The sequence below is a fragment of the Gymnoscopelus microlampas genome (assembly GCF_963454915.1).
Source record: "Gymnoscopelus microlampas genome assembly, chromosome: 1".
NCBI classification, from domain to species: Eukaryota; Metazoa; Chordata; class Actinopteri; order Myctophiformes; family Myctophidae; genus Gymnoscopelus; species Gymnoscopelus microlampas.
The window spans coordinates 7,658,208-7,676,568 of NC_139962.1; the positions used below are offsets into that span (position 1 = coordinate 7,658,208).

Here is an 18,361-nt window from a genome sequence, read left to right on the forward strand (position 1 = left end):
ATCAGGGGGAAAAGTCAGGAATTTTCAAATAGTGACAATAGCAGATCTACAAGCTCACAATGTGTCGCACCGTGCCACATTGTGAGATTGTAGATCTTCTATTTTCTAGTTTAGAGATGCTAATTATTTTGTGTTCTAAATATAGTGAAGTCAAAAGTTCTGTAGTGAAAGTAGCCTAGGCTAATGAACTTGCATAAAAAAGCACCAAACTGCAGTACTCTTACAGTAGTGGACAGTAGTTTACTGTCCACTTCTGTGTTTGGCTCCCGGTCAAACACAAAATAAACTCCAAAATCCTCATCACCACCTACAAAGCCCTCAACCACCAGGCACCCCAATACATCTCCGACCTCCTTCACAACCACATTCCCACCCGTTCGCTCAGATCCAGCGATGCCAACCTCCTCAAATTCCCCACCAAAAAAACAAAGCGCACCTGGGGTGATAGGGCATTCTCCGTTGCAGCACCCACCCTCTGGAACTCACTTCCACCTCACATCAAAACCGCCCCCACCCTTGCCGTGTTCAAAACCTCCCTCAAAACCCACCTCTTCAGAACCGCTTTCCCCACCTAACTGTTCTTCTACCACCCTAGTCTCAACTTGTGTTTTTTCCCTGGCCTTCTGTAGCCTTTTAACTTTTTAATCTCTGTATTTTCTCATTAAAGTTGTTTTGTTTTGATTTTATTCCACTTAGTTTAGCCTTGTAAAGCGACTTTGAGTACTCAGAAACGCGCTATATAAATCCCAGGTATTATTATTATTATTACTGTCCACCACTGCTGGAAATAGCCTACCTACAACAATTATTTTTAAAGGTGTTGATGTGTGCATTGAAACCATGAACTCGCAAGACAAATAATTGAGTACAAGAGTGTTTAATAGCAGTGGATGATGTGTATTCACCAAACATCAGCTGTACAATACAGCCTGTATTGACAGTGAAATGCTCCTTCAAGGAAAAAAAGAATACATACAGAAGTAACATTCTATAACTAACTGGCATTGCTGTCATAACATTATGACTACTGTACATCTGGGTTGAGATTGACTTCTTATTTAGGATTTGAGCTACCTGTTTATATTATATTATTATATTATATTATTCTGTTTTGTTGACTGAATGTACATATTCATCTATACCAGGGGCCTTCAACAGGGGGTCCTCAGAGTTACTACAGGGGGTCCGCTAAATCTTTGTGTGATATCATTTTCTTCTTTTACCTTAACCACTTGAACCCTAGCATCCCTTTTCTGAGGAGAACTTTAGCCAAAAATAGCAGATCTACAAGCTCACAACGCCTCGCGCTGCGAGGCGTTGTGAGCTTGTAAAGGGCAGACCAAGTAAACAAAAGATGTTGAATCTGAAACAAAATTTTATACAATATAGAGTAGGGGGTCCCTACTTCATCTCTGTCTCAGCTAGGGGGCCTTGGCCTGAAAACGTTGAAGACCCCTGATCTATACCAGTAGTTCTCAACCCTTTTCCGTATCAGGGCCCACTTGACGAGGGGGGGGGGGTGCTTTTTCAGAGCCTGTTCACATGAATTTCAGAAACTTAAAGAAATAGTAAAATAGCACGTACAAGCTTGTAGATCCGCTATTTTCACTAATCCCGCTTAAGTGGTTAATTCATGATATAGTTGTATAAGTTAGACTAGAGACACCACGCCACTTTTATCTTTTGGGTCTCGAGCTGATGTACAGTTATGTCTTCATACACCTACAGTATCTGTATCTGTCCTGAGTTTGGCTGAGAGAGAAAGACAGTTTTTGTGTGTGTGCGCGTGTGCGTACGTGCGTACGTGTGCGTGTGCGTGTGCGTGTGCGTGTGCGTGTGTGCGTGTGTGCGTGTGTGTGTGGGGAGGGGGGGGGGGGTTGTGCTTTCATTTCTTCTTGCTTTCAGGAAGGAATTTCCACCACCTGCACATATTCTGTAAAGACAATAGTAGAGAAAGGAAAATGAACAGCAGGTCCGCAGCCAAGTACATTTTTACATTTTTGGGGTCTTTGACTTGAAAACGTTAGAGAACCGGTGGTTTTGGACCTATACGTACATTCTTCCCCACCAGGGACTTGGATTGCTTGGTCTTGGTGTCGCCCAGGGTTTCGTAGGTGTTGTCCTGGACGGCGGGGATGGGCTCGTAGGTGTCATCGACCGCCTGGCGGTCAGGGACCATGTCGTTTGGGACCTCTGCGTACATGCTGTCACCCTGCGCTGGCCCTGCTCCGCTGTCACCCCCCCGGTCACACCACTGGTACAGCGGGTTGTACTGGTCCAGTCTGTCACCACCTGGGTGGCATGGGTTGTGGAAGATGGACACAGATTTGTATTTGTTTTACTTCAGTAAAAGTGGTGATACCACAAATATAAAAATACTCTGTTACAAGTTTTAAAACAAAAAAGCATGTACAGCTATATTCAAAGATTTGCACACATTTTCACGATTTGAGCTTGCATATCTGCTATTTTCGAATAGCCAAAGAAATCAAAAAATGACTTGATTCTTTCCCAAATGTCTGCTAAATCCGAACAGTTTTCTGAAAAACTTATGTTTCTATATCAGTGGTGCTCAAACTTTTTCATGTCAAGGACCCCCAAAATGATGAGTATTTGGCCACCGACCCCCATCTCAAAATAGTTTTTCCAGGGACCCCCAGAAGCAAAAATTTGAGATAGAAATGTTTGCTTTAAAAGAATATATATTCAAAGATTTGCACACATTTTCTCGATTTTTCAAAAATAGCAGATCTACAAGCTCATAGCCCGGCACTCGGTGCCGTGTTATGAGCTTGTATATCTGCTATTTTTGAATAGCCAAAGTGTAAAATAATGTGTTTTTTAGCTCAAATCTAAAAATGACACCGATGCGTCCCAGGTCTTAATGGGTTAAGTACAGTACTCGATTAAATGTAGGCTATACTTAGTTACTTTCCACCACCGCTTGGTGGCCTGCTGCTGGTGACGTGGCGGGAAAGTGTCGCATGGCGTCCCGGGGGTCGTGGAGGGAGTACGTTTGGCAGGTGACGGGCTTTTTGGGCGAAGAAGAACGGGACGTCGTGGATTCCGTGACGCAACTGGCGTACAAGCTGAGTTGAGCGGAGGAGGAGCTCCCTTCCGATTCGTTTTGATCCAGCTGCGGCAGAGACCTGCTTCTATTGTCCGTCACGTTGAGATCCGAGTACGTGACGTGGTTGGATGTGCCGGCGGTGCGATCGAGATGGCCGTGAAAAGCGCTGTTGTTGTTGTTATTGTGATGATGCAGTGATGGCGGTGGTGATGATGATGATGGCGGGTGGTGGTCCACTCTCTCCGGGGCGGGACGTCCCGACGTGGCCGTCCTGCTGTGGTCCACCAGGGCGTACAGGGTTCGCTCGGGGGGTTGATACGAGGTCTTATCGGGCAGCGTTCCACTCATGGTGTGGCTCAGGGGGAGGCCTCTCTTTGGCACTGGAGGCAGCGCCTAGGATGTGACAATACAACACAAAATATTAAGGAAATATGTTTTTGTTTTTTGATCCATTACATCAATGGTTCTCAACAAGTGGTCCGGGGACCACCAGTGGTCCTTGAGGGGGTTCCAGGTGGTCCCCAGCTAAATGATGGAGAGTTGGTAACCAAATGGACCCTTATAGATCTTTAACTCTGGTTGAGTACTTTTTCCACCACTGGTGGTGATGGCAGGTTTGGAACTGGCGAGGGATTGATGTATTTTTCAGTGCACGTGGTGACACCTGCTGGTTGGTCACAGTAGTGCCTGTTCAGCATGTTCAACCTCTGTGTACTGTACAATAATTACAACACTGGTTCTCAAAGTGTGGTCTGGGGACCACCAGAGTCCTTGAGAGGGTTCTCCAGCTAAATGATTGATTGTTAGGAACCAAGTGGACCCTTAGGTGGCTGTAACACGTGAGAGTGTACAAATGGAACCAAATGTTTCTTGTGACTCTGTATGTATCGGAGGAGGCACATAGGCCTACTCCCCAGGACATAATAATTTGGGGTGGGGGCGGGAGGGGGGGAGGGGGGGGGGGTTGGCAGTCCCAGTCAGGAACCATAACACATCGGGGAACTGGCAGTGCCTAAATTGAGAGAAAACAAACAAACACATAAACAAACAAACAGTAGTAGGAATGATAGTTCTCACAATACCTGTGAAGTGGATATTGTGTCTACAGAGACTGTTACTTTCAGCTTTCTGCTTTTCTCTTTAAGTGGCAACGCAGGTGGAAATGCAGGTGGCATTGGAGGTGGCATTACAGGTGGCATTGGAGGTGGCATTGGAGGTGGCATTGGAGGTGGCATTGGAGGTGGCATTGCAGGTGGCATTGCAGGTGGCATTGGAGGTGGGATTGGAGGTGGAAATGCAGGTGGCATTGGAGGTGACAGTACAGGTGACAATGTAAAGGGGTTCTCCATTTGCTGCTGGATTCTTTTATGATCAAACTGGTCACTCCTGTGGTCAGCGGTGTGGTCGGTCTTCTGGTCCCATAAATGCCTCAGAGCTTGGACACTCACACCAGTCTTCTCCTTCGGCTCACATTTCACCACGTCATACAACTCTACTGAGTTGCTCTGAAACAATACAATTATAGATTGTCAACTTTATTTTAAAGCCCCATTATGCTGTATTTTCCCCTATATACGTATATTTTAGTCAAAAGTTGGTAAATGGTGCCTTTCTTCAGAGTGCTTTACAATGTGTTTTACATTCACACACCGACGGCAGAGGAAACCATTCAAGGCACCAACCTGCTCATCAGGAGCAGTTCGGGGTTCAGTGTCTTGCTCAAGGACACTTCAACACTAAGCCCCAGGGGCTGTCGGGGATTGAAACGGGAACCTTCTGATTCCCAATCAACCACTCTGCCTCCTGAGCCACTGTCATCCTCAAGGGTGAGGTAAGGGTTAGTAGCATCCTTATTCTGGGCATGTCATAACAGGCCAAACCTGGAATATGTGAACATTCGGCATAGTAGTAGATCTATATGCTCACACAACACATCGCATTTTGCGATTGCGAGGCCTAATAGACCATATTCACATGGCGGCCATGTTGCTATTAAGTCAATGAAGTGCCACCCCGATTGCCACGGAAATGGGTTAGCACTTTCAATGTTAAATTCCAAAATGGCCGCCGTGTGAATATGGTCTATACAGATGTTTACAGTCACACAAAGAGGCTTGAATGGTGGCTAGTCCTGTATACAGGAGGGCAGACTAAGACCAATGATTGCAAACTATGTAAAAGTAAAAGTTGAAAAAAGTTAAAAGCAACGAACAAAAAACAAAAAATCGTGGCAGAGGCTGTGAAACTGTACATATTTACGTACCGTAATATGACATAAATGCAAGGTGCTATAAAGTAACTGTAATTCAGGGGTGCCGTGGATGAAAAACTTATTTACACGGGTTCCATGAGCCAAACGAGTTGGAGAACCACTAGTCTTGCGTCGCCAGACAACTCTGAGTCTGGAACTACACCTCCCGAAAGCCGAGAAAGGAAGCGGGTCATGTTTGCATGTTTGGAATTGTAACAGCTGAAATCAATAGTAGATCAGTATTCTGATATTAACCTGTGGACCGCATTAAGTGAAGGTGGGGGCATGTGGCCCCCGGGCCGCCCGTTGCCCATGTATGCTCCAGACTGCATGGCAGAAGCATTTGAAAATTGTGGGAGGCAGCAGTCTGGCTCGCAAGACTATAGAGAACCCCTGGTCTGAAAACCCCTCAGTCAGTCAGGTCTCTAGCTGCATTACCTCATTGTTCCAGCAGGAGGTGAGACATTCTCCAAAGGGCTGAATGGGGCTGATCCTGTAGTGCTCTATGAGCTCAGAGAGGCTGCGGTGGGCCTGACAGTCTCCTGTGATGATGAACCGTCCCACCGGGTTCTGGTTGATCACAAAATGGCGGCATCTGTCCTGCCCCCTTCACAGGAATTACAAGGGCAGTGAAATGAGGGACAAGGTTAATAATATTATTCTACTTTTTTATTATTATTCTGAAGTGAGGAATACTTGTCTCAACTTTTAGTTCAATGAATGCAAATGTCTTGGTATTGTAGTTACACTGAATTGAGTTGAGTTTTCAATACTTTAAAAAGCAATTAATATGTGAAATCTTAAGCAGTTGTAATGCTGACAGAGTTTACTTGTATTCATTTAACCACTTAAACCCCAGCATCTGTATTTTGGGAAATTTTCAGCGAAAGCTTTCCCCACAATAACAGAAAACAGAAAAGACCCTAGTATAGAGTAAGTGGTTAATGCAGGGGTAAGCTTTTCAGTCACATGATCAGTTAGCTGTTTTCCAATTGGCTGGTGTGATCATCACCCAGTACCAAGACACTGACTTTCATGTCTTATTATATATAGGCTGCTAATAATAATACAAGCATAGAATAAGCCAATAATAAAACCTAAGAATGAGTCAGTAATTTAACATGAATAATTAAAGGTAAGATAAATTGTGGGGATATGTGGGGAGAAAAGTGTTATGTATATCAAACAATAATGGTTAAAGGACCACTTCACCCATTTTGAACCATATCTTCATATAATTGGTACTCACTAATGCTCTTTATAATTCTGTCTACTCACTCAGACTCAGAGGAGGACTGCGGACAGTCCAGAAACATACCTACCAGTGACATCATCGGTAGGTATGTGTTGTAATTTCAAACAAGAAATCAAACGAAAGAAAAAAATTAAAATTCAAGAACAATGGCTTCTATATCAGCGTGCTAACTTTCCAGGAAGACAAAAGTTGTATTTTTTATTAGCTTGGAATCCCCATCGATGATGTCACTAGGAGGCAGGTTTGTGAACTCTGAACAGCCCACCAATGAGACACAGAGTAAATAGAATAGACAGAAATGGTTCCATATCCATTCGTTAATAATGTTTTTTCTTTTCTTTTTGATCAGCTCAATTGATCGCCTCAGTAGCCCAATGTGATCGGCTGGTGGATCAAAGAGAGGTGGTTGCCCACCCCTGCTGTAATGTAACTGTAAGAGGGCTCACCCAGACCCATAGAGAGAGAGAGTTATGACACGCTCTGATGGGCTATAGTTCCAAACATTGGAACTATCTCATTGAGCATTTCTAGATTACATTCTTACAATGGGAGTCAACGACGCTAGTGTCGTCACTCCCATATTAGATCACGGTGGGCTCACCTGTAGGACAGAATGTATCCAATGGCTTTATCACTGAGACGGATGAGAAAACAGCCCAGGCTCCTGTCTCTCAAAAGCTCCTCTGCATCCCTGCACCAACCAACACACACACACGCACGCACGCACGCACGCACGCACGCACGCACGCACGCACGCACGCACGCACGCACGCACGCACGCACGCACGCACGCACGCACGCACGCACGCACGCACGCACACAGAGACACAGACAGACACAGCCATTTACATGATGGCACAGGCAGGCAAATGTGCTTTACAAATAAAATGACCCCCCTTTCTGTTTGTCTGTGTGTGTGTGTGTGTGTGTGTGTGTGTGTGTGTGTGTGTGTGTGTGTGTGTGTGTGTGTGTGTGTGTGTGTGTGTGTGTGTGTGTGTGTGTGTGTGTGTGTGTAGTCTCGCGCAGCCAGACAACTATTCCACTATCTCTGAGGGAAGCGTTTGAAAATTGTGGGAGGCAACAGTCTGGCTCGTGAGACTTGTCTGTCTGTCTGTCTGTCTGTCTGTCTGTCAGTCAGTCAGTGAGTCAGTCAATTTTGCATGCGCGCGCACACACTAGATCAGATTTTAGTCTTTACTAAGGGTGCAACAGTTAATCAGACTCATTTATTTAATGTATTAAAAATATATCAATAATCTATAATGTTAAAAAATAATCCATTAAGAATATATCCCTATATGTTTGTGGGGCATGTCATTATAGAAGCGAAAGGAGAGTAATCTATCTAAAAATAGATAAATAGTGAAAATAGCAAATGTAAAAGCTCACACTGTGATGTACTGTGAGCTTGTAGATCTGCTATTTTCAATTTTTTTGGCATGACACCGTTGTGTGACAAAGTATAACACAAGGCTTAAGTTGTTGACCGGTTGCTGATATTTGACAAACAAATCTATAAAAAATGCCCTTTCTTGATTAATCGAAGAAAAAGAAGTAACCATGATCGCACAACAACAAAAATAAATCAATAGTCGCAGCCTTATAAGTATATACTTTTCCACACTTTTGGTTAAGGGGTTAGGGTCCACACGTCCTTTATAGCGGTGAATCTTTCTCTCTTACTTTCTGGAGGTGAATCCTTGGAACCAGTCGGGGACGGAGCCGTCACGCAGGACGCGCGACGCCTGCGTGTCCGTGAACCACCGGTGGACTTTGTCCCTCGTCACGTGGCCCTCCGGAGGTGGCTCCATCACTCTGTCCCTCATCACGTCTCCGTCCGGAGGTCCCATCAGCTGTATGTCCTCCTCCATCATCATCATCATCCTCCTCCTCCTGCTCACTGCTGTACTGTCAGCGTACAGAATGAGCACACACACACACACACACACACACACACACACACACACACACACACACACACACACACACACACCTCACCGTCCCTTTTCCTTCCCATACAGAATGAGCACACACACACACACACCTCACAGTCCCTTACACCAGTGGTTCTCAACCTGTGGGTCGGGACCCCCAGGTGGGTCCCGACATGATTTTTTTTTTTGGGGGGGGGTCCCCAGATGACAGTGAAGTGACAGTTTAAGGACTTTTAAGACCTTTTTAATACCTAAAAGAAAATGAGAAAAGAAAAAAGACCATTACTGCATCAAAAGTAATCAACAAACTAGGCTATACAAACTGGTCAAACATTGGCCAAATTATCAAATGATATAAGAAAGAGGAAAACATTGTGAAAATAGCCGATCTACAAGCTCACAATGCCTCGCAACGCGAGGCATTGTGAGCTTGTAGATCGGCTATTTTCACAATATTTATCTGTAGAACCGAATCAAACACAATGTTAAGCCTCAACTCCTACAATTCCAAGTGCAGTCTCAGACCTTATTTGATGTGTTTTCCTTATGCCCACCCCCAAAAAAACAAAACAAAAAATCTGACAGTGCACAAACGTACACACAACTGACCCGTAAGGGTCCATCTGGGACCCAGTGGCGGTCCCCGGGCCCTAGGTTGAGAAGCAGTGGTTTTTATCTCACCTGGAAGAGCAGTAGGGCTCCTCATTTGACTGTTTCCGTTGTATTTGGTGTGCTGTGAACAGTGGCTGCTGTGTGTCAGTTTATCTGCATGCCAACCATGAACACTCACTGCACTTCATTTTCATATCTCTCTTCCTCGTCCCACATTCTGCTGTGAGAACCACAGTCTCTTAACAATAACACACAGCCGACACAAAACGCATTGTGACAGGTTTATTACTCTGTTGTGTAAAAGCAGACTGTCACTAAATAAATATGTTCACTGTGCTTCTATAATAATAATAATAATATTAATATATATAATATATTAAAAAATATATATATATTTTTAGAAAAACGTTCAGTTAGTTTTAAACTTTTAAACTTTTTTTTTTTTTTTCATTTTAAAATGTTTGTAAAACATTTATTGAAATAATTAAAAACTAAATGCAGGAAACAAAACATAAAGGGTTATTTACTCGCGACCCTTAAAAATTGGTCCGCGACCCACATATGGGTCCCGACCCAGGGGCCTCATACTGGGGAATGCCTAGGGCCTCCTGATCCCTAAGCACGGCCCTGGCTGAAGTGGTTACTTTATGTTTTGTAATAATAATCTAAATCTACAAAGTAACTAGTAACTAAAAAGTTTTCAAATAATTGTAGTGGAGTAAAAGTACAATATTTGCCTCTGAGATGTATAGTGGAGTAGAAGTAAAAGTACTGAAAATTGGAAATACTCCAGTAAAGTAAAAAATACCTCAACATTGTACTTAAGTACAGTACTTGAGTAAATGCACTTAGTTACTTTACACCACTGCTGTCTGTATGCACAGTTAAAACACAACCAATCCGAAAAAATATAACCCCCACTCCCAAACAAAAACCCCGGCAACATCAAAACTATTCCCAATGTGTGATCCCACAGATGGTCGGGTCTTTCATAAACTGCGGGTGTTTGTGGGTCACTGACATGAAACCCATTGCTCTGGCCTGTTTAACAGCTTTAGCGACCTTCCGTTGTTTTCTGGCACACAGGCCCGTTATGTGGCGGCCAAACAGTCTACCTGTATGAGGGGACGTGAACTGGGACAGCAGCTGAACGTTTTTATAATCCACTGGGATATGATGAAGAACACAGACTCTGGGCGGCTGCTTGAATGGATCTTCGATCTTTACGGGCATGTCGTCGTTGTGTTGTCGACTCACACTGGACAGACTCTTTAGATTTGAGAGTCTGGGTATAAAAACACAGTGTTTTTGTATGTATCCTCGGAGAAGGGACATTTCGACCTGAACTGAACGCCACCTGTTCCTCTAAAGGTATAGGTATAGTAGGTATAGTAGTAAGGTAAGGTATAGTTGCCGACCCACATGGCCATCATATAATGGTCATATTAATATGATGTCATATTGGTGACATCACAGATCTCCACATATGGGCATAACAGGCAGTGTGTCGACTACCTTTTTACACTGACGAAAACAAAATAAAAACGAAATAAAAGCTAAGCTACGGACGGGATGACTAAAACTAAGATTCAATATATTGACAATTTCGTCAACAAATAAAAACTAGACCAAAATGTTAGTGAGGGACTAGTGGAGAAGAGATCCAGTAGAACTAAAAGACAAGTCATTTTATGTTTGGTTGCGCTAGGGGGGTGTCGCGCTCGGGTGTTGCGCTCTGAAAATAGCAGATCTACAAGCTCACAACTGTGACCTTGTAGATCGCAACGAAGTGTAAAATCAGCCATTACGACGCCATCAAGGCACCACCAAAATACATTTTAGTCGACTAAATCAACTTTAGATTTAGTCGATAGTTGATAATCTTATGATATTTAGTCGACTAAAACTAGACTAAAAACTGAAAAACTTTTCAGATTACTAAAATATGACCAAAACGAATTGGAATTGTATTCACATGATTAAAACTAATCAAAATTTGCTGTCAAAAACAACACTGGGCATAACAGGGACACCATATTGTATCAGCCTCTTTGACCCAACCGGCATATAGGTAGCCTATACCACATAAGCTCCATATATGGTCAAGTGAATGCGTGGTGACATCAGCTGTACGTGGCATCTCTCAAGGAAAGGATATAATATAAGACGACTGGAGCAGCAACAGTGATAGACCTTCCTCTTGTTAGGCAATGGTTTGTGTTTGTGTCTGACATCAGTGCATGTTGTCCGTCCGCTCACCCACCCACCCGTGGACACAAGTCAATGAAGTAAACAATAATGGTACAGATTCTGTCATTTTACCTTTACAGCAAAAGTTGGACACATTTGCTGTTGTTGTTGTTGTTGTTGTTGTTGTTATTTACAGTGGTGTAAAGTAACTAAGTACATTTACTCAAGTACTGTATTTAAGTAAAATGTTGAGGTATTTTTTACATGAGTATTTCCAGTTTTCAAATATTGTACTTTTACTCCACTACAATTATTTGAAAACGTTAGTTACTAGTTACTTTGCAGATATACATTATTACATTATAAAACATATATTAACCACTTTAGCCTTATTTTATACCTAGGCTATTTGAAAATAGCAGATCTACAAGCTCACAACACGTCGCGATGCGACGGGTCGTGAAATTTCACGGAAATCGCAAGCTGCGTTCATGATTTGAGGCATTGTGTTCAAAACGGACCAATCCTGCAAACTTTGGAAGCCATTCTTAGCCAATCAGGATGGAATATGGACAGTCGGACAGATCCATGTTGATCACATGACTAGAGATACTGTGTACCGATTTGTGTGATGTTTGGATAAAATCTGTAGGAGTAATATAAAAAAGGTTTTGCACAAATCAGCCTCCTGGTGGCGCTATAACAGCAAAAGACATTGGGCAGAGGTTCTGAATTGGCATTGAGGGAGTGTGCGTGCACAGTTTCGCAACAACCAGGCCAACGGTGCCCGAGATTAGCTGCTAACCAATCTGGGAACCCATCGTCAAATAAAAAGGGAAAAAAGCGCCCTCTGCTGTTTTTCACTTGTTCATTTGACTCTGGGCGGAGCTGTACGGAAGACCCGTGCTCAGGGAAACCGGAGTTTTGGTCTGCCTTCAGCCTTCCACTTCCGGTGGTGCGATAATGTTTTCATTCCCACTAACAATATTTCTCCACGGAACACTAACACCATTTCTCCCAAAGAACATGGATCGTTTAGGTTATAAGCCCACTTGTTTCTATGATGAAAGAGCAAGTTAAAATGTTTCTAACTTTCCGTGGTTTTGTCGGCTCCGAGGACCCTATGGTTAAATGAGTTTCGGTTTGTTTCCAGTGGGGAACGAGCCGCACACATGTAAATCCCGCCCACTACATTTGATTGGGTAAAGCGCAGCCTGCTTCCTGATCTAATGGCATGCCCACTTGTAGCCAATGTGCATGGGTTGTCAACATGGCTACTGACAGATTCAAGCGCAGCGATGGATCTGTTCTTGAGAGATTAGCTGCTAACGGACGGACAGGACACACACACACACACACACACACACACACACACACACACACACACACACACGGACGGAGGGACGGACGGGGTGCAAAACATACTCTCACAATAAGGTTCCAGTTTCTTACACAACCTGAGTTATTCTAAAAAACACAATGAAACCATGGCCTCTAAGCAGCTGCACTGGTGTGTTGGCTCCCCCTACTGGTGCATCTGTTCATTATGTGAAGGTGTGTGTTTACTTGAGTGTTTTGTCAGTGTTTATATGGGTGTTTTAACTTTGTGTTTTCCCTAATGTCAACCCCATGAAAATGTGAAGAATAAAGCAATATGCAATGTGATAAAACCTTTGGTTCTCACACACACACACACGCACGCACGCACGCACGCACGCACGCACACATGCACACACACACGCACGCGCGCACACACACACACACACACACACACACACACACACACACACACACACACACACACAGACAGACAGACAGACGGTGCTGACACAGAGAGAGCGAGATGCAGGAGGAGAACTAGCCCTGGTCTCAAAGTTGTTAACGTTACAAAACGTCTCAGACAGAGGACTGGAATAATAACTGATCATCATACATCTCAAATATACTAACCTTTGTTGCTGTTGTCATCTCAAATTGACCAGCCAAACTAAAATCCACGATTTTAGAGTGTTGCTCTACTAGCAGGTTAACCTGGCTCTGGCCACGTAGGCAATCAACAGCACTAATTAATGGCAGCTGTTAACGCTTGTCTTCAATGTGTCTGTGTCTGTGTCTTGTGTTTGTGTGTATATATCCAACTGAATGTTTTCTTTAGCATAGATCTATCATGTAATTCCCTGTAGAGCAGGGGTCTTAACAGGGGGTCCTCAGTTACTACAGGGGGGTCTCCAAATCTTTGTGTGATAGGACCTTTTTATTTTATTTACATTAACCACTTATACTTATTACCCTAATATCCCCATCCCCAGGATCCCATATTCTGAGGGGAACTTTAGAAGAAGTAGAGTAGAGTGTAGAGGGAAAAAGAGCAGACCAAGTACAGAGCCTAGTGTCAACTTTACTAAGTAGAGTACACTGACTATGTATGCAGTGGTGATCCCTGCTTCATCTCTCCCTAAAGGGTCCTTGACCTGAAAACCCCCCCCCAGAGTAGACCTCTCCCTCATGCTAAACTTAAATGACAACTTAAAGGACAACTTTATTATTGCATTTTGGCTACGTGCAATAAATGCAAGCATGTTCCCAGAGGCATTGTCAGTATTTGTCTTAATTCCTTTAATTCATATTTCTTTTGTTGGCAATAATTCAACTGTCAGCCAGTGTTTTGAGACTGTTTTATTGCTCCAAAATAAATGATAAAAAGAAATTACACGTGCATGCATAATACAAAATTAAAATAAATCGGTTGGTGATCGGTCCCAAAAAACCTGATCGGACCATCTCTACCTCTACAACAGTACTCATTATCATACACAACTACAACACATAAATATGATAGTTAGCCTACAGTAGCCTACTCACAAACAAGCAGAGTGTGTTGCTCTTATGAGGAGGATGCTGGCTAAAGCACATCATGGCACTGGCAGCAAGCTACCCTACTTTTAATAATAACTGTATAACCTGTGATAATGCTAAAACTGAAAGGCCAATAAACAATACACTGTGATTGAAAACAATAATGTAGCCTAGTACTGTACATACAGTATTTATTTCGTTTGATCAATGTCCTTTAAGCCCATATGCACTACACTCCCCCCACCAGCCTAGGGAGGCCAGGGCCGAGCTCATGCCTCCTTCAATGCATGAGAGCCAACTGACCTTCTTGTCACCTGACAGGGGAGAGTTTCCCTGGTAGGACGTAGCGGAAGGTGGAAGGAACACGTTATTCCAACCAGTTCCTTTGCCCTCCATCAGGCGCCCCGGCTGACCAGGGGGAGGCAGTATAGTGACCAGGATTACTACATGTTTTTGTGAGGGTATTAACTACCCTATGAGACACGGGGAGAACATGCAAACTCCACACAGAGTAGGCCCTTTCGCCAACCCCACCTAGGGTATGGGCGCTGATGACGCGGAGGAGAAGACACGCCCCCAGCGCCCACAGCGTCCCCGGCGGGAATCGAACTCAGGACCTTCTAGCTGTGAGGCGACAGTGCTACCGACTGCGCCACCGTGCCCCTGCCCCTTGGACCCTCCATGGTTACCACATCACCATCTCCTCCTTCAGGTGATGGCGGCAAGCCTTCCTCAAGAAGTATTATTGGATGTTTTGGTCTCCTTCTCAATTTGTGTAACTCTGTATTTGTTTCTCTCTCTCTCTCTCTCTCTCTCTCTCTCTCTCTCTCTCTCTCTCTCTCTCTCTCTCTCTCTCTGTCTCTCTCTCTCCTAAAACGGGGTCACTGGTCGGCCCACCTTTGCATTATAACCTGCTGGCCACTGCATCACTGGTCGGCCCACCTGCCATTTGCTCGCTGTCTCAAACGACCAACCCGTCGCTGCTGAGGGTACAGCCTGATGGTTCATGGCTGCTGTCGGCCTGGTGGTGCCTGGCTGCTGTGGGCCTAGTGGCGTCTGCTTTCTTCTGGCCTGCTGGTTCCTGGCTTCTAATGGCCTGGTTACGCCTGTTGGTTCCTGGCTGCTGCTGACCCGGTCACGCCTGGCGGTGTCTGGCTTCTGCTGGCCTGGTGAAGCCTGGTGGTCCATGGCTTCTGCTGGCCTGGTGACGCCTGATGATGCCTGGCTGCTGTTGGCCTGGTGAAGCCTGGTGGTTCCTGGCATCTGCTGGCCTGGTGAAGCCTGGTGGTCCATGGCTTCTGCTGGCCTGGTGACGCCTGATGATGCCTGGCTGCTGTTGGCCTGGTGAAGCCTGGTGGTTCCTGGCTTCTGCTGGCCTGGTGAAGCCTGGTGGTTCCTGGCATCTGCTGGCCTGGTGAAGCCTGGTGGTTCCTGGCTTCTGCTGGCCTGGTGAAGCCTGGTGGTTCCTGGCTGCTGCTGGCCTGGTGATGACTGGTGGTGCCTGGCTGCTGCTGGCATGCTGGTATGCTGCTGCGTTGCTGGCATGTTGGTAGGCTGCTGCATTGCTGGCCGTGTCTGGCTGCTGCTGGCCTGGTGGTGCCTGGCTGCTGCTGGCATGCTGGTAGGCTGCTGCATTGCTGGCCGTGTCTGGCTGCTGCTGGCCTGGTGGTGCCTGGCTGCTGCTGGCATGCTGGTATGCTGCTGCGTTGCTGGCATGTTGGTAGGCTGCTGCATTGCTGGCCGTGTCTGGCTGCTGCTGGCCTGGTGGTGCCTGGCTGCTGCTGGCATGCTGGTAGTCTGCTGCGTTGCTGGCATGCTGGTAGTCTGCTGCGTTGCTGGCATGCTGGTAGGCTGCTGCATTGCTGGCCGTGCCTGGCTGCTGCTGGCCTGGTGGTGCCTGGCTGCTGCTGGCATGCTGGTATGCTGCTGCGTTGCTGGAATGCTGGTAGGCTGCTGCATTGCTGGCCGTGTCTGGCTGCTGCTGGCCTGGTGGTGCCTGGCTGCTGCTGGCATGCTGGTAGCTGGCTGCTGCGATGCTGGCGGTGCCTGGCTGCTGCTGGCCTGGTGGTGCCTGGCTGCTGCTGGCATGCTGACGTCGTCATTAATCGTAACTACTCTCTTGTACTTCTCACTCAGGTCTTCTGTCACAACGGTGCCTTCAAAAAAACAAAACAGACACAAAGTTGATTCAGCTGCTCAGACCAAGCCCCCGGGGCTGCGGTGGAAGACTGAACCTTTTTGGTCAAATATGGAAGGAGAGTGTAATTCTTTGCAGTTCATTCCTAGATACTACTACTACTACTTCTAAACTTCAGAAAAATAATAAGAAGATTAAGAATAATGTATAATATCAAATCAAGCATTGAACTGCACAAGGACAATAAAAGCTCACCATTTCTTCTTTTCAAGGAGCCAGGGCCATCCTGTTGAACACCATCCTGTTGAACAAAGTCATGTTATTGCATTTCAACAACATGTACAGTATGGTATTGTACAGTACTAGATTTTCAGGCCGTCATGCAGCTTTCAAACCTAGTCCTGTTCCATGTTGCGCTGATAAGAGCAATGGTCACCGAAGTATGGCCATTTGAAGTGTTAAACAGAAAATAGTTTCAGCACATATACAAAATGGTAACATAATTGTTTTTAAAGTGAGCGAATGAGTTTAGAATGTATCATGTATTCTATTGTTTAAAGTGAATAAATGCTGTTAGGATACATCATGTATTCAATAGTTTTAAAGTGAGTGAATGAGTTTAGAATGCATCATGTGCTCTATTGTTTTAAAGTGAGTGAATAAGTTGAGAATGCATCATGTATTCTTTACCAGCTCGTTTTGCACTTGGCTGACGGCGTCATGAATCCCATTCTTGTACTTCGCATACAGGCCTTCTGTCACAGCGGCACATTCTGGGAACAACACGGACACAAAGTTGATTCAGCTAGTCCAGGGGTGATGCAACTTTGATGATGTAGAGGGCCACTATTTCCACACATTCACTCCAGAGGGCCACATTGCATATACTGTCGGGCAGACACCTCTTATCTCCGTATTTTAACATTTTCAGTAAATTAATGCCGTACTTCACCCATTCTATGTCACACCAAAGTAGCAAAAGTAGCCGATCTACAAGCTTGTAGATCTGCTATTTTTGCTATTTTTCAATTGGAATCCAGATTTTTTTTTTGCTATTTTTGAATTAAAATCCTGAAAAGTAACATTTTTATTTTATTTCAAATGCATTTAGTTATACTTATGTTAACTTTATGAACTTAAATACAAATACATTGGACATAAAAAAGACATTAAGCTACTACTATAGACTGAAGTAATTAAAGCGGGTCATGTTTGCATGTTTGGAATTGTAACAGCTGAAATCAATAATATAATATCAGTAATCCGATATTAACCTGCGGACCGCATTAAGTGAAGGTGGGGGGCGCATGTGGCCCCCGGGCCGCCAGTTGCCCATGTATGAGCTAGTCAGTACTGTGCATGTTTCTGTGGTCTGAAACCTAGTGCGTACTGTATGCAGCTTGGAAACAAACCAGGCAGTGGGCCTGCTCTGTAAACAAAACCTTTTTGGTCAAATACGGAAGGAGAGTGACCGTTCCTAAACTCATAATATATATTAATATTTCTCCCAATGGTGAACAGTTCACCAGTATCTAGGTGGGAGGTAAGAAAAACATTAAACTTTAAGTGACGCTTGTTCCAGGACAGTCTTCTCACCTCTAGAATTTGGTCTATGTTTGGGATTTTCGTTCCAGCACATCTCCATGAGTTTAAACAGCTCCTCCATCCCTGGGGCCTTCATTCTTTTAACTTCCTTTTGGGATGGCCTTTCTCCCTTGGAAACATCACACCCTGCAATGGGATGGGAAGTAGAGAAGAAAACCCTTAGTAATACACAGAACTCGTACTTGTGTTTCTAATTATTCTTATTGTTGAATTAACATTATAGGTCAAATAATTTAATCTGTGAGGCTAAGACAATGAGTGATTAAGGGACTGTGTCCACCAAGATTATTATCATTATTTACATACAAAACATACACTGAGCACAGTGTATGTTTTGAATCCTTTACGAGCACTCCAGCAACATGATGAGGCGCTGAGCATTATTTTGCTCAGATAATTTTATATTATCAACTCGGGCGTTTTGAGGCATTTTTAGGTTTTCAGCCAAAAA

At 44.5% G+C, this 18,361-nt stretch overlaps 2 protein-coding genes across 3 annotated transcripts; both read right to left on the bottom strand.

Annotated features, from left to right (window-relative positions):
- Window positions 1-1,832: 1,832 nt before the first annotated feature.
- On the bottom strand, window positions 1,833-8,458 carry LOC311048206 (uncharacterized protein). 2 transcript variants are annotated; one of them, XM_084061310.1, is made up of 7 exons: window positions 8,260-8,458; window positions 7,178-7,267; window positions 5,760-5,928; window positions 4,153-4,575; window positions 2,932-3,463; window positions 2,057-2,292; window positions 1,833-1,933 (listed from the first exon to the last, which is right to left on the bottom strand). In XM_084061310.1, the coding sequence occupies exons 1-7, from the start codon at window positions 8,454-8,456 to the stop codon at window positions 1,886-1,888; spliced, it is 1,695 nt and encodes a 564-aa protein (XP_083917436.1). In that variant the 5' UTR covers window positions 8,457-8,458; the 3' UTR covers window positions 1,833-1,885. The 2 variants fall into 2 exon arrangements, with proteins under 2 accessions (XP_083917436.1, XP_083917437.1); XM_084061311.1 differs by lacking the exon at window positions 7,178-7,267.
- Window positions 8,459-10,073: 1,615 nt separating this feature from the next.
- On the bottom strand, window positions 10,074-14,851 carry LOC311042574 (small ribosomal subunit protein bS18m-like; the record flags this gene model as incomplete). Its single annotated transcript, XM_084053379.1, has 2 exons — window positions 10,074-10,391; window positions 14,813-14,851. The coding sequence occupies 2 exons, from the start codon at window positions 14,849-14,851 to the stop codon at window positions 10,074-10,076; spliced, it is 357 nt and encodes a 118-aa protein (XP_083909505.1).
- Window positions 14,852-18,361: the final 3,510 nt, after the last annotated feature.

Coding starts and splice junctions, on each gene's coding strand:
- LOC311048206 (XM_084061310.1), bottom strand. CDS start 8,456: ATGATGATGATGGAGGAGGACATACAGCTGATGGGACCTCCGGACGGA. Junction 3,464..4,152: donor ACACAATATCCACTTCACAG/GTATTGTGAGAA, acceptor GTCACATCCTAG/GCGCTGCCTCCAGTGCCAAA. Junction 2,293..2,931: donor CCACCAAGCGGTGGTGGAAA/GTAACTAAGTAT, acceptor CATGCCACCCAG/GTGGTGACAGACTGGACCAG.